This window comes from Syngnathus scovelli, chromosome 7 (assembly GCF_024217435.2).
Source record: "Syngnathus scovelli strain Florida chromosome 7, RoL_Ssco_1.2, whole genome shotgun sequence".
Taxonomy (NCBI): domain Eukaryota; kingdom Metazoa; phylum Chordata; class Actinopteri; order Syngnathiformes; family Syngnathidae; genus Syngnathus; species Syngnathus scovelli.
Genome location: NC_090853.1, coordinates 14,968,903 through 14,982,054, shown reverse-complemented (window position 1 = coordinate 14,982,054; position 13,152 = coordinate 14,968,903). Strand labels below are relative to the sequence as shown.

General features: G+C 39.2%; 1 protein-coding gene across 3 annotated transcripts in view; it reads right to left on the bottom strand.

The window, feature by feature from the left end:
• The window catches only part of nlk2 (nemo-like kinase, type 2), a 58,116-nt gene that overhangs the window by 22,296 nt on the left and 22,668 nt on the right, over nucleotides 1-13,152 (bottom strand). Inside the window, exons 8-11 of one of the 3 annotated variants that reach the window (XR_007482730.2) lie at nucleotides 11,484-11,570; nucleotides 6,065-6,263; nucleotides 394-487; nucleotides 165-249 (exon numbers count right to left, since the gene is read on the bottom strand). Coding sequence is in view for 2 of the 3 variants with exons in the window: in XM_049725831.2 (XP_049581788.1) it covers nucleotides 394-487; nucleotides 6,065-6,263; nucleotides 11,484-11,570 (380 nt within the window). In the remaining variant the exon portion in view is untranslated. The remainder of the gene's footprint in view (nucleotides 1-164; nucleotides 250-393; nucleotides 488-6,064; nucleotides 6,264-11,483; nucleotides 11,571-13,152) is intronic. The other 2 variants (XM_049725831.2, XM_049725832.2) reach the window with 2 other exon arrangements.

Genomic DNA, 13,152 nt, shown 5'->3' with positions numbered 1-13,152 from the left:
GAAACCCCGGCATGTATTCACACACGCAAACAAACAAGACACAATTTCCGTCAGTCATCAGTGAAACTGGAGTCAGTCAGTGACAGACTGAGAGGGTCAGTTGGTGACAAATCCAGTGACGGAAGAAAACCCACTTCTGTTAGCGCTTAGTCCGTCAATTTTACCTTTAATTTCTCGTCATTCGTCAGCAACATTGCCGTCTGTCAGTGATGGGTTGAGGGACCTCACGTCAGGTGCCGGAATGTTCACCTTTGATGATGGGGACATCCCTACTTATATCACAATTAAGTGACTTTTCCAAAACCATTTTTGAAATTGTTTCTAGGCTGACTAGCAGGTTTAGATGAGAACTATTGATGCTGAACTATAACAATGATCATTCTAGCATCCCACCTGATAAAGCTCTTGAAAGCAGCCGACTGAGGGTTGATGCACAATGATACTCGACTCCCCTTTTGCTGTTCCAAAATGAACTGATGGATAATCTCTGTGGAAGGGGGAAACAGAAACACAGAAATTAAGAAACTCTGATATTTTTTGTCAAAAATGGTGAAGGCACAAGTCTTGTCTTTAGAACCTAACTGGCATCAAGGAGTATTACTCCATATAAAACACAAATGAACAATGTAAGATAATGTAATTACAGAAAAGGTAAGTCAAATTCACACTTAAACTCATTCATATTTCAACATTTATTATCGCTCTAACGGTTCTAGATACATTCGAAGCTGCAGGCACTCATGCAAAGGTAATAAAAATGAGCATTTTTCTAAATACAATTAATTTACACTTAAGTTATTTAATTTTTAGAGAATGTAGTTTTTGTGTTTTAAAAAGAGGGCTTCTTTGATGTTACATGTCTGGCTTGATTGGTAGTAATTAGTTAGGAAAAATGCATAAGAATTGAAGAATACACTTGTACATATTGATATATTTCATTTTTATGGCAACACTTTCAACACACGATGGGGTTCCAATGAAACGCAACGTGTGTAATTTATTGCTGAACAATAAACACATATTGGACAAGGAAGAGGAAACAAATTAAACTAATTCTACAACGCAAAGAAAAAAATTGCCAGGGGTCAAACCGGAAACAGCAAACATGGTGGCACTGCCTTTTCATTGCATGTGCAGTACATCCAAGCATGCGAGCATGTGCCGTGAACATTTCCAAGACAAGGAGTGATTTACAGTTGGAAAGATGACTTAACAGGTGACATTAAAGCTTGGCTGTGGTTTCTCTTAACTCATTCACTGCCAATCCAGTTAATATCTTTGACGTCTATAGCCGTCAATGGCACTAAATGAGTTAACTGTCTGCCATTCCCGGCGCAGGCAGCAGGATTGTGGATGTTATATGCATAATTCGAGCTGAGTCCGTGACCGTAATTTAAGCCAGTGAGACAATGGACTAAAGCAGCACCCTTATCTTCATGTGGATGAGTTGAGAGGAGATATTAATTACAGCAATGCGTATGTAGCGAGTGAAGACAAGGGGCTGTCTCCCACGCTTTCTGGTCTATTAGTTCTCCAAAGTATCTTTTGTGCCATCAAAAGACCATCCGGCGCTGCATCTTTCGCATCAAAAGTGTAATCTCACTCAGTAGATTTCATAGTATTAGCTCGAAACGATATGGCTTCATTCTTTCAGGATTAATATTATAGAGGTGTTTATATGCATTATTCAGTCTCACCCAAAGCTGACACGCATGCATGATTATCTAGTGATGTGTTTAATGAACATGGCGGCCAGCTACCGTATTGGTCCAAATATAAGACGACCCCGATTATAAGACGACCCCCTCGTTTCCAAGACTCAAGTTTGAAAAAATACTTTTAGAACACCAATTGTAATTTTTATACAAATCATGCAAAAACTGTCTATCACATCTTAATATCGGAATATTTTAATTTGTAAACTAAAGTGCAATCACATTTGTAAACGAATGGCTTCTGGTTTTTGAAATGTAAACCATTTCCAATCTACTGTGACAAAACAACAAAATTGCAATAACTGCATTAACTATCAAAGTGAACTCTAACAATCAAATTTGAATAAGGAAAAACATTGCAATAAAATAATGGAAACTGGTTTAAACTTGAGTAGCTGAGATCTGTCATGTCAGAACATTACTCCTCACAAACATCCTCTGCCTTGCTGTACTGTCACTGGCCTCATTCCCATCCTCTGGCTCCGCTGGCTCCTCCCATAGCGCGTCATCCTGACTGCCGCCCAGGGCATTTGATATGCAACATTTTTTAAACCCGTGGATGACGCTCTTTGGGGAAACTGCATCCCATGCGTGGAGGATCCACTCACAGAGCAAACGTACCTGAATCTTTCTCAAAAAAGTCAGAGGGCAGGCGCCGGGCTGGACTTGTTCTGCATCGCAGCATTTGTCCGTTACGCCGCATCATTCTTTTACACCAGCCAAGGCTTGCTTTGAAGTCAGCTCTTTGTTTATGTTTAGCTTTAGTTATTTCCACGTGGTTATTCACAGCTGAATGACAGCTCTGCTGATGGGCATCCCGTCCTTTCGTTTCTCCTCCACGTACGCGCACACCCTCCTGTCGAGCTCTTGAAAGCGGCCGCTCTGAGGACCACGGAAAGTTTTTCTCTGATTGTGAGCATTTTTTAGGCGATTTTTTTAGCTCTCCATCTCCGTACATTGCACTCTGTGACACCATATTTCACAGTCGCTTTGCAATTGTTTGAAGACTCTGCCTCATTTATCACCATCCTCTTGAAGTTTGCATCGTAACTTCTCCTCAGACGCCGGTTAACCTGGCCAATCTTCGACCCACTTTTATCCAGATGGTCACTACGTTTCTCCATTTTCTGTTATCTCTTCTCTTATTTTCGTCTCTTTTCTTTCTTACCACTATTTTTTGTTTCTTAGTGCTACCGCTATTTTTATTTTTATTCTTCATGACAGGGGTTCGCGTTGGCCTGGGGAGTTGAGTTCAGCATTCGCTTTAATCTGGCGCCAAATGTCTAGACCCGAATGTCTAGACCCCCGAATGTAAGACGACCCCCCCCTTTTTCAGTTATATTGCAATGCAAAAAACCTCGTCTTATATTCGGGCCAACACGGTATATTATGTTTAACATTGTTTTAATTGTGTGGATTATTTAGTCACATCTAGGATATAATAGAATGCAATGACCTAAATTCAAACCGCATGCATTCTGTAACACGCGCGCTATGGTGTCACAGAGAGAACATACCGTAATTTTCGGACCATAAGTCGCGTTTTATTTCATAGTTTGGGTGGGGGGGCGACTTATACTCAGGAGCGACTTACATGTGAATTTTTTCACAAATTTTCAAAATTCAAAAATCCGCGATGTAGTGAAACCGCGATAAACGAACCGCGACGTAGCAAAGGATTACTGTCATTTGAACTGAAAGTGACGTCAGTAGCACGGCGGTTGTTTACATAAAGGACAAAGGATTCAATCACGGGATGACGAAGATGACGAAGGGCCCCACGTTTGAAGGATTTAATGATTTGTAGTGACACAAGGTTTGAAAAACGTATTTATGTTATAGATATTTGATATATTTTATATCGTGTAGCAACTTGTATATGTTTTTATTGTTATAGTTCAGTAGTTGTTGGCTCGTTGCACTCTTGTTTTGTTAAATAAAGAGCCGTTTAGCAAACCCACGTCTTTCCTGGTACTTTGTTAACGTTACAATATAGTTATATACTAGATCTTTGTGGCGCGCGCGCGCCGTTGTTGGCAAAGGACGAGGAATTTGATCGATGGACTTAATGATTTGGAGTGACGCAGATGGTTTGATAATATTGTTGTAATATGATAGTTATTTGAAATATACTTTATATATCGTTATATGGGTCTGTGGAATAATTAGAAATGTAACTTACGAGTCCGATGTTAGCGGTGCGGCGCATATGCGGCGCCATACGCGGCATTGTTTAAAGGACGATCGATGGATTTAATGAATTGGAGTTCTTCTTATCGTGGCTACAAGGCAGTTAGTTACAAGGCTTGGCTAGATGTGGTTCAGCCACAGCTGAACACATTTCTGTCCCTTCTCAATAAACTCTGCTAAGTCCGGTGCTGTGCAGGGCGGCTAAGATTGTTCGTTTTGCAGAGGAGAACCCTTCGATGTTCACAGATAGAATTGTCAATGCTGGTCATGAGGAGGTTCCTTGTGTCCAAGATCGACCTTTGTGTCTATCTCCAGGCACGATGTTGTTTTCTGTTCTGTAGCTTTGTGGCTTGCAGCTTTCGGCGTAGCTTGTAGCGTAGCTTGCAGCATAGCTTGCAGCGTAGCTTTGTAGCGTAGCTTATAGCTGTGTTGTAGCTTGTAACTTGGCTTAGCTTCATGAATTGGAGTGACACCGATGGTTTGATAAACGTGTTATTTATGTAATAGTTATTTGAATAACTCTGAATGTTACGTCAGGCCCGTTCTCAGCTCCTCGTTTGTGTATATGTTACGTTAGCATACCGTATCCTTTAGCCTGTTGTTGCTGGTTCATGTCTGTTCTTGGTGTTGGATTTTGAGAAATAAATTTGCCCCAAAAGTGCGACTTATACTCCGGTGCGACTTATATATGTTTTTTTTCACTTTATTGTGCATTTTATGGCTGGTGCGACTTATACTCCGGAGCGACTTATAGTCCGAAAAATACGGTACATTGCAAGTGATTTGTTATGTTTGAGCCCTTTGGGGAGCCGTAGCAGAAAGATGGCAGCAAGACATGTCAACATCCTGTATTGTGAGGTGAGGTGATATAGATATCACGAGGCCTACCATTAAATTAAAAAATGTACGTTGATGTGATAGCTTGTTTTTTTAGCCATTACTGAAACTGATGGGATTTAAAACAGTGGTTCTTAACCTGGGTTTGATCGAACCCTAGGAGTTCGGTGAGTCAGTCTCGGAAGTTTGGCAGAGCCTCCACTGCGGAGGTTCGAACACACCTGATTTATCGTTTAAATTCATGATGACGCATATCTGAACTGGTCTCGCAAAGGCAACAGCAGAAGTCACGCTGATTTGCGATTATGTAATTTGTTGTGAATTCATGCATTGTGTTGGTTATGTTCTTTGAACAAGGTGATGTTCATGCATGCCTCATTTTGTGCACCAGTAAAAAACATGTCTTGAATTTAAATTTTTATTTTATTTTTTTCACTAAAGAGGGGTTCGGTGAATGCGCATATGAAACTGGTGGGGTTCAGTACCTCCAACAAGGTTAGGAAGCACTGATTTAAAATGACTGAACATTGACAAATGAAAACTCTTTACACATGGCACTATAGTTATTATATGTACATGAAAAATAATTAAGTTATCAGATTAGTTGAGAAAATATTAATTTTTCACTGTAAATAAGGATCCCTTTGAGTTTTTGAGGCATAAATGTACTTTTGTGTTATAATCAGTGAAGACAATTTTTGATCATCACTACTACATTATGTTGTGATCAAAATTATTTTACTTGACTTACGATTTGTTTGAACCAAGTAATGACTTGATTCATCTTGCATGAGTCTCCATAACCCCACCCCTACTGTAACATGGAACTTGAGGGTTACAAGTTTGTGATGTCACTGCGTAGATCCATTGATTAAAACACCGACATGCAGCCGATCCACTGGCCTATGAAGCAGCGGACTTTCCCATCAGCACAGAGCAGCAGTGGAGCAGGAGAGGCATGAGAGCATCAGCATTGATATAACTCCTCTAATTTAATGTGCAGTCATTGTTCATTGTTTTATGTCTCAGTAATTCATTATAATCATAATTGTTGACGTGTAATATGTAGGTGTACTATGCATTGTGTAGCTGTATTGTACAACATTTTTAGGGGTAGAGCAATGTTTGAAGATGCTTATAAGCATTTAAACTGCTATTAAAGTGTTTTGGAATCATATCGTGTGGTTTATGGTTTAAAGTTGTAAACTTTAAAATATTAATAAAGGCAATTATAATCAAGCATCAATTATTCCAGTCCAGCTCCGGTCCACTCTACACTCAATCAAAAGGTTATATAAAAAGTGCAACGGTGTTCAACTTACCTTTGACTTGTCTCACAGAGCTTAGATTCTTCTCAAAGCTATCATCAAACTTGGAGTTGGTGAGAGGCTCAAAGTCACTTGTGTAAACGCGGCCAGAGGATGTTGTGTAGCAGCATTTACACATGCACGTGTGGTAGCGTAATCGACCCTCATCCAGGTACGGGTGTACCAGGGCATCCTTTGCTGAAATCCGCTTCGACTGAGGACCACATAGGCAGATTACTTGGAATTATGTATGTAATAATAAATTTCAGGTATAAGGTATTACCCCAGAAGGTTATTTTGATAGTATACCTTCCAGGCCAACTGAAAACTTGACAGCAACAACTTGTCATTACTAGCACTTTAAAGACCACAAAGTATTGGGGTTGTATAAAATAAAAATGTGGCATGACAAATGAAAAGACACTATCACAACATTTAATTCTCTTGACTCTGGACTTTAAATAAAGAGCGGGTATGGTTCTTTTTTATAAAAAGAAGCTTCTCTGCGTTACCTGTTGTAACTGTTTCTGTTTCATCCTCCAATTGTCACTATGGTAGACATCAGACATTGTTGCCATGGAGAATCAGTGATTGGTTTGGGGTTATCTAGAGTTAGCCCCGAGGAAGAAGGGCCCCGCATGTTTTTGGGTCTGATAAATGAATGCATCTCTGGGGTTCAATGGGTGTTTGCATGTTATTATTTCTAGAATCTCAGTTATCCAATTAATGGCAGATTGCTAAAAAGAATCATAACTGATTTAATAAGCCTTTCACATTATCATTGTATAGATCCATGGGCACTGGGTACTTAGCCTTACATGGTTTAATCTTTGAGACAAACATATGCTACTGGCAGGATCAACTTGGTATTCTGCCTTGCCATGCGGGCAAGCGAGCGTGGCGGCTGTGCCGCAGCGCATCACCCACTTGCCTTGGTTCCTCCGCCACGGCAAGGCCATAGCTGAACAGCATTAAAGCTTGAGAAACCCAATGACTGCCGGATGGACCACACAAAAACGAACAAGGCAGGAAGCTTCTTCCTCGACTAGCTCCCTCCTAGCCCACCCACAAAACAAAAAAAACAAAAAAAGAAATGAATAAAGATGGGAGAAAATAAATATGTATTATATTGTATTGTACATGTCAAAAACTTCAGTACCAATTCAATGAGTGATAATAAAAGTACAATTACAATTTAGAATTGTTTCGTGTTTTATTTGTGTTCCTTTGTCCGTCTCGTTAGGTTATTGTGTGCACCGATGCTCGTTTTCCCTATCCTTTATGCGACCCAATCAGCTCACTTGGACCCCTTGTGTTGGAGTAGTTATGATACCGTAATATGCGGTATCTTATACAGTCTACGGTGTCTATTGTATAGTCACCCTAAAAAGGAACCCAGAATAGTTAGACACTCAGGACGTGGACTCCATCAAAGAGATTGATCTTCGAGACATCCTAGATTTTGCAAGAAAGCAACGGCCTAAAGCTGGTAAACTAAAGGAATATTTCAAACATGGACTTTTGGAATTATAAAGTCATGACCGTGTCCAATGAGTTTAGGGAATGTAACACGCAACATTACACATCACAGTTTATGGTCACTTTCTGTTTCCAAGATCGAACATTTTCATTTTTATTTCAAATAATGTTTCTTAAGAACACGTGTTTTTATGACTTTGTTTTTACTCTGTTTTGCTGTAATAATACGATGTCCATTAGTTTTATGTTTTGAAGTTTGGGTCCAAATACATTTTTGTAAAGACTTCTTAGAATTTTTAATAATTATTTAATATAAATTTTTACCCAGAACAATGATGTTATTCCCAAAATGCAAACACGTGTTACATATACTACCATTCGAAAGTTCGGGGTTACTTAGAAATGTCCTTATTTCTAAACTAAAATCACTATTTTTCAATGAGGATAACAAACTAATCAGGAATACACGCTATACCAGGGGTCGGGAACCTATGGCTCGCGAACCATATATGGCTCTTTTGGTGACTGCGTCTGGCTCGCGGACAACTCTGACATTTATTTACACCAGTGGTTCCCAAACTTTTTCAGACTAGCGCCCCCTTGGCTCCCCAGTGAATTCCTAGCGCAATAGTGGATAATACGGTGCCTACGGGGTCGTGAGAGGAAAAATCCACCCGCTTTATTTAAAATTTCAGCTAGCTAGCTGGTGTGTGCCAGGCAAGCAAGAAAGATGGTGAAGAGAAAAAAAGATGACGATTACCGAACATTTCAGAGTTAGTGGACCGAAGAATTCGCATTTGTGGAGAGAGGAGGCTCTGCTACGTGCCTCATACGCAATGACAAAATTGCATCAATGAAACGCTCCAATGTCAAGCGGCACTTTGAGACACGACATGCTACATTTGCAACCAAATACCCAGCTGGGGACAGCAGAAAGAAAGCGTGTGAAGAGCTCCAGAGGAAGGTCCAAGCTAGTCAACAGCAACTCCGTGTATGGACCAGACAAGGTGACTTTCAGCTAGTTTTGCTGGCGCATTAGCAATTGTGAGGAACGGAAAGCCATTCACTGGCAAGTATTTCAACATTTATGCTTGATGTGGCTAATGAACTTTTTGACGACTTCACGGATAAAGAAAAGATACTCAAAAGGATAAATGACATGCCTCTGTCAGCAAGAACCGTTTACGATCGGGCCATTATGACTGATGAGAGCCTCAACGCCTGCATAAAGCTCAACCTCACTGCATATCAACCGGACTACAAAGCCATCACCAAAATGATGCAGCCCCATAAATCATTAATGGTGAGTTTTTTTTTCTAGGCTTCAATATAGAAACGTTATTAAAAAGAATACATTAGTACACTCAAAAATTGTTGGTCTTAATTAAAATACATGCATTTAATTGTATTTAGCCCATCGTTTTTTTAAATGGTATGGCTCTCACGCCAAAAAGGTTCCTGACCCCTTCTCTATACATTGTTAATGTGGTAAATGGCTATTCTAGCTGAAAACATCTTGTTTTTAATGCAATAAATAGTTAAATAATAAATAATATACTGTATTTTCTGCGCAATAAGATGCACTTAAAAGCATTTAATTTACTAAAAAAAACACAGTGTGCCTTATAATCCGGGGCACCTTATTTATGGATCAATTGGTGAATTTGTTGATCCATACTGGTTGTACACAGCGCTCTACCAAAATGTTTCAGTACGACTGAATAGCGGTCAACACTCATACTGTGCTTACTCCTAGTCCAACACCACTTGTGTGTATAAAGACGCCAAAATGACACGCATGCCACTATCTGCTAATGGATTGTGGACGCCTGGCTGATATATCAGTCTCAACAGTGGGCCGAGCTTTCGCGAATCTCTTCAATTCGGACACGGAAGAGGAAGAATTAGACGGATTCGTGGACGGGGATATGTAAATATGCACATTAACGTTTGAACACCGTCGTGTTACTGTGCGATGTTTGTGTTGTATATCGTTCGACTGTTCAAGAAAACGTCAATTCGGACACGGAAGAGGAAGAATTCGACAGATTCTTGGACGGGGATATGTAAATATGCATATTAACGTTTGAACAACGTCGTGTTATTGTGCAATGTTTGTATTGTATATAAAGTTTGCTGTATATAAAGTTTGAGGGATTTGTAAATACACACATAGTTTGAACAATGTTGTGTTATTGTGCAATTTTTGTATTGTATGTTGTATTGTATATAATGTTTGCTGTAAATAAAGTTTGACTGAATACCTCATTGACTGGTTTGATATTCCCTTTAGCCCAGCTTTATCTAGTGGATGCATAACGCAACCCCAGTCAACCCCAGTCTGGTGCAGTAGCTTGTATTCTATGCGCCATTTAATCCGGAGCGCCTTATATATGAAAATATTTCTAAAATAAAACATTCAATGAAGGTGCGCCTTATAATCCAGTGTACCTTATAGTGCAGAAAATACTGTCCTACATAGTTGTATAAAGGCCCATTTCCAGCAACCATCTCTCCAGCGTTCTAATGGTCCATTGAGTTTACTAATTGTGTTACAAGGCTAATGGATAAGAAATCCCTTGAAAACCCTTATGCAATTATGTTAGTTTTCATGGAAAACACTAAATTGTCTGGGTGACCCCAAACTTTTTGACGATGCTGTATTTCCCTACTGCAATTTTCCGATACACTTGTATACATGGATCTAAAATGTTTCCCTTTCCAAGAATTTCTATATAACGCACTTTCGGGGTTAATGTGATTCCCAAATTCTGGGACCCCAAAGTCCACGTAAAATCGAGGCTAAACTGTATGTCCTAGTCATGTTGTCTTGTCACTCTTTATCGCTTCATGTTCCAAGCTGTAGTCCTAGTTTTTGTTTATTCTGGCCCTTCTGGTTTTGTACTTTTGTTTATTTTTTATTATTATGTCAGTCCTTGGTTTTGCCTTTTTTTTTATTTTATTTTATTTTATTAAACTACCCTGGATTAAAAAAAAAAAAAAAAAATTGAGTTCAGAATTGGACCAACCCAAGAAGTTGGGTCAATTTAACCCAACTTTCTGTATTGTTTTGCCCAACATAACCCATTTTCTTTTGCAAAACAACCCAAAGTTGTGTCAAATTGACCCAAATTCCTGGGTTGGTCCAATTTTTAACCCAGCAGTTTTACGGGTGTACATGTTCTCAATCCTACTCCAAATGTAACACATTTTATACAGTTATGTAAATGAACACATCCTGAAATATATTTACAGTATTTTCCTGACTATAAATCACTACTTTTTGCACAAGCTTTGAACCCTGCGGTCCAGTTCGGCTTATCTATGGATTTTTCATGATTTGTATTATACTGTATGATTTGTGCATATGCTCTTATATGTGGAAATTATACATTAGAACACCTGCGGCTTATAGTCCAGCAGGGTTTTGCCCTAATTTTAGTTGGTGCGTCTTATATTCAGGTGTGGCTTATAGTCCAGATATTACGGTACTTGCATTAAATGCGGTGTTACCATCCATTTTTTGTCTGCTATATTGTTATTGATGGAAACAGAAGTAATACACACAAAATGTCCTTTGTTAGCAAATACTTACAAAATGTCCTTTGGTAGCAAGTTTAAAATCTGGCTGGGGGTTGCAATTTTTGTAGAAAGTCTTTTGGTCTAATTCAGTTTTTTGAAAGTACAGCATACTTTAACTTGAATCAGATTTTGATTCTGATAATAAATGGTAATCTATCTTACTAGGACTTAAACAAATTTAAAAAAATGCAATTTAAACATGAAACCAGAGAAAGGTACTCAGGTACTTTAAGAACTGGATGATGAAGTGTAGTTCTCGCTCTATCAAGTGAGGAAGTTGGTAAAGTCAAGTAGAAACTCTCATAAAATACAGAGCTCTGCTCAACGAACAATATGAAAAATATATACAATCCAGTGGGATATAATAACTCACCGGATCAAACACCAGCATTCTGCAGAGAAGGTGAACAGCTTCATGAGTTGCTTGACTGGACAGTGTGTAAAGAACAGGAAGGGATGGCTGTAAACCAAGCAAAAAATAAATAAAGAAACAAAGAAACAAACAAACAAAACAGGACATACAGCAATCATTGCAATATAATATTCACTGCATCCAGAAAATCCTAACAGCACATCACTTTTCCCACTTTTTATGTTAAAGCCTCATTACAAAATAAAACACCCATCCATCCAACCCATTCATCCTTCCATTTTCAACACCGCTCATCCTATTCAGTGTCACGGGGGGTGCTGGAGCCTACCCCATCTGACTACAGGCGAATGGCAGACTACACCCTGAACTGGTCGACAGCCAGTCACATGGAGACAAACAACCAGTCACACCACTAGTGGCAGGCTGCTGCTATGCAAGGTGCAGCCAGGCCCCTCTGGGAGTAATTTTGGGTTCTGTGGGAAGAGCGATCCAGGGCCCTTGCTTATAGCACTGTGTTGGCTCATATGTTGAGCTCTTGTTTTGTGAAATAAAGAGCCGGTTACCAAACCCACGTATTGTCTGGTACTTTGGTAACGCTACAATATAGTTATATACGTAGATCTGTGGAATAATTGGAGCCGCAACTGACGACGAGGCTGACGTCAACAACTGTTGTTGTTTTTTTTAAGTGACACGGCGGATGAAGATTTCAATGGATTTAAGGATTTGGAGTGACACGGATTAAAATTAAAATTGTTGTTTATATTACATTTATTTGATATATCTAGTCTGACGTCAACAGCTGTGTTTTGTTTTGTTTTGTTTTTAAGTGACAAGAAGATTCCGATGGATTTAATGATTTCAAGTGACACGGATGGTTCGATAATTTTTTTTATATTATTGTAATTTGATATATAGTTTATATATTGTTATATGGGCCCGTGGAATAATTTGAACTACAACTGACGACGAGTCCGACGTCAGCGGCGCGCCGCACACGCACAATTGTTTACATAAAGGACAAACAATTCGATCGATGGATTTAATGATTTGGAGTGATACAGATGGTTTGAAAAAATTGTTGTTTATATTATAGTTATTTGATATATAGTTTATATATCGTTATATGGGCCTGTGGAATAATTTGAACTGCAACTGACGACGAGTTCGACGTCAGCAGCGCGCCGCACACGCGCCATTGTTTACATAAAGGACGAACAATTCGATCGATGGATTTAATGATTTGGAGCGACACAGATGGTTTGATAAACGTATTATTTATGTTATAGTTATTTGAATAACTGTTAATGTTACGTCAGGCCCGTTCTCAGCTGCTCGTTTGTGTTTATGTCACGTTAGCATGTTTAGCCTGTTTTTGCTGGTTCATGTCTGTACTTGGTGTTGGATTTTGTCAAATAAATTTCCCCCAAAATGCGACTTATATATACTTTTTCCCCTTTATTGTGCATTTTATGGCTGATGCTACTTGTACTCCGAGCGACTTTTAGTCCGAAAAATACAGTAAGTCCCCCGCCCTAATTCAAGTTTGAACAGCCCTTTGTAGCACCTGCGCTATCCTACCTAAACCCAATTAAACCACACTCATGAAGCAGCAGCCATTTCTGCAATAAGTGTAAATAGCCTCACAAACCATCAGGGAAGCTACAAC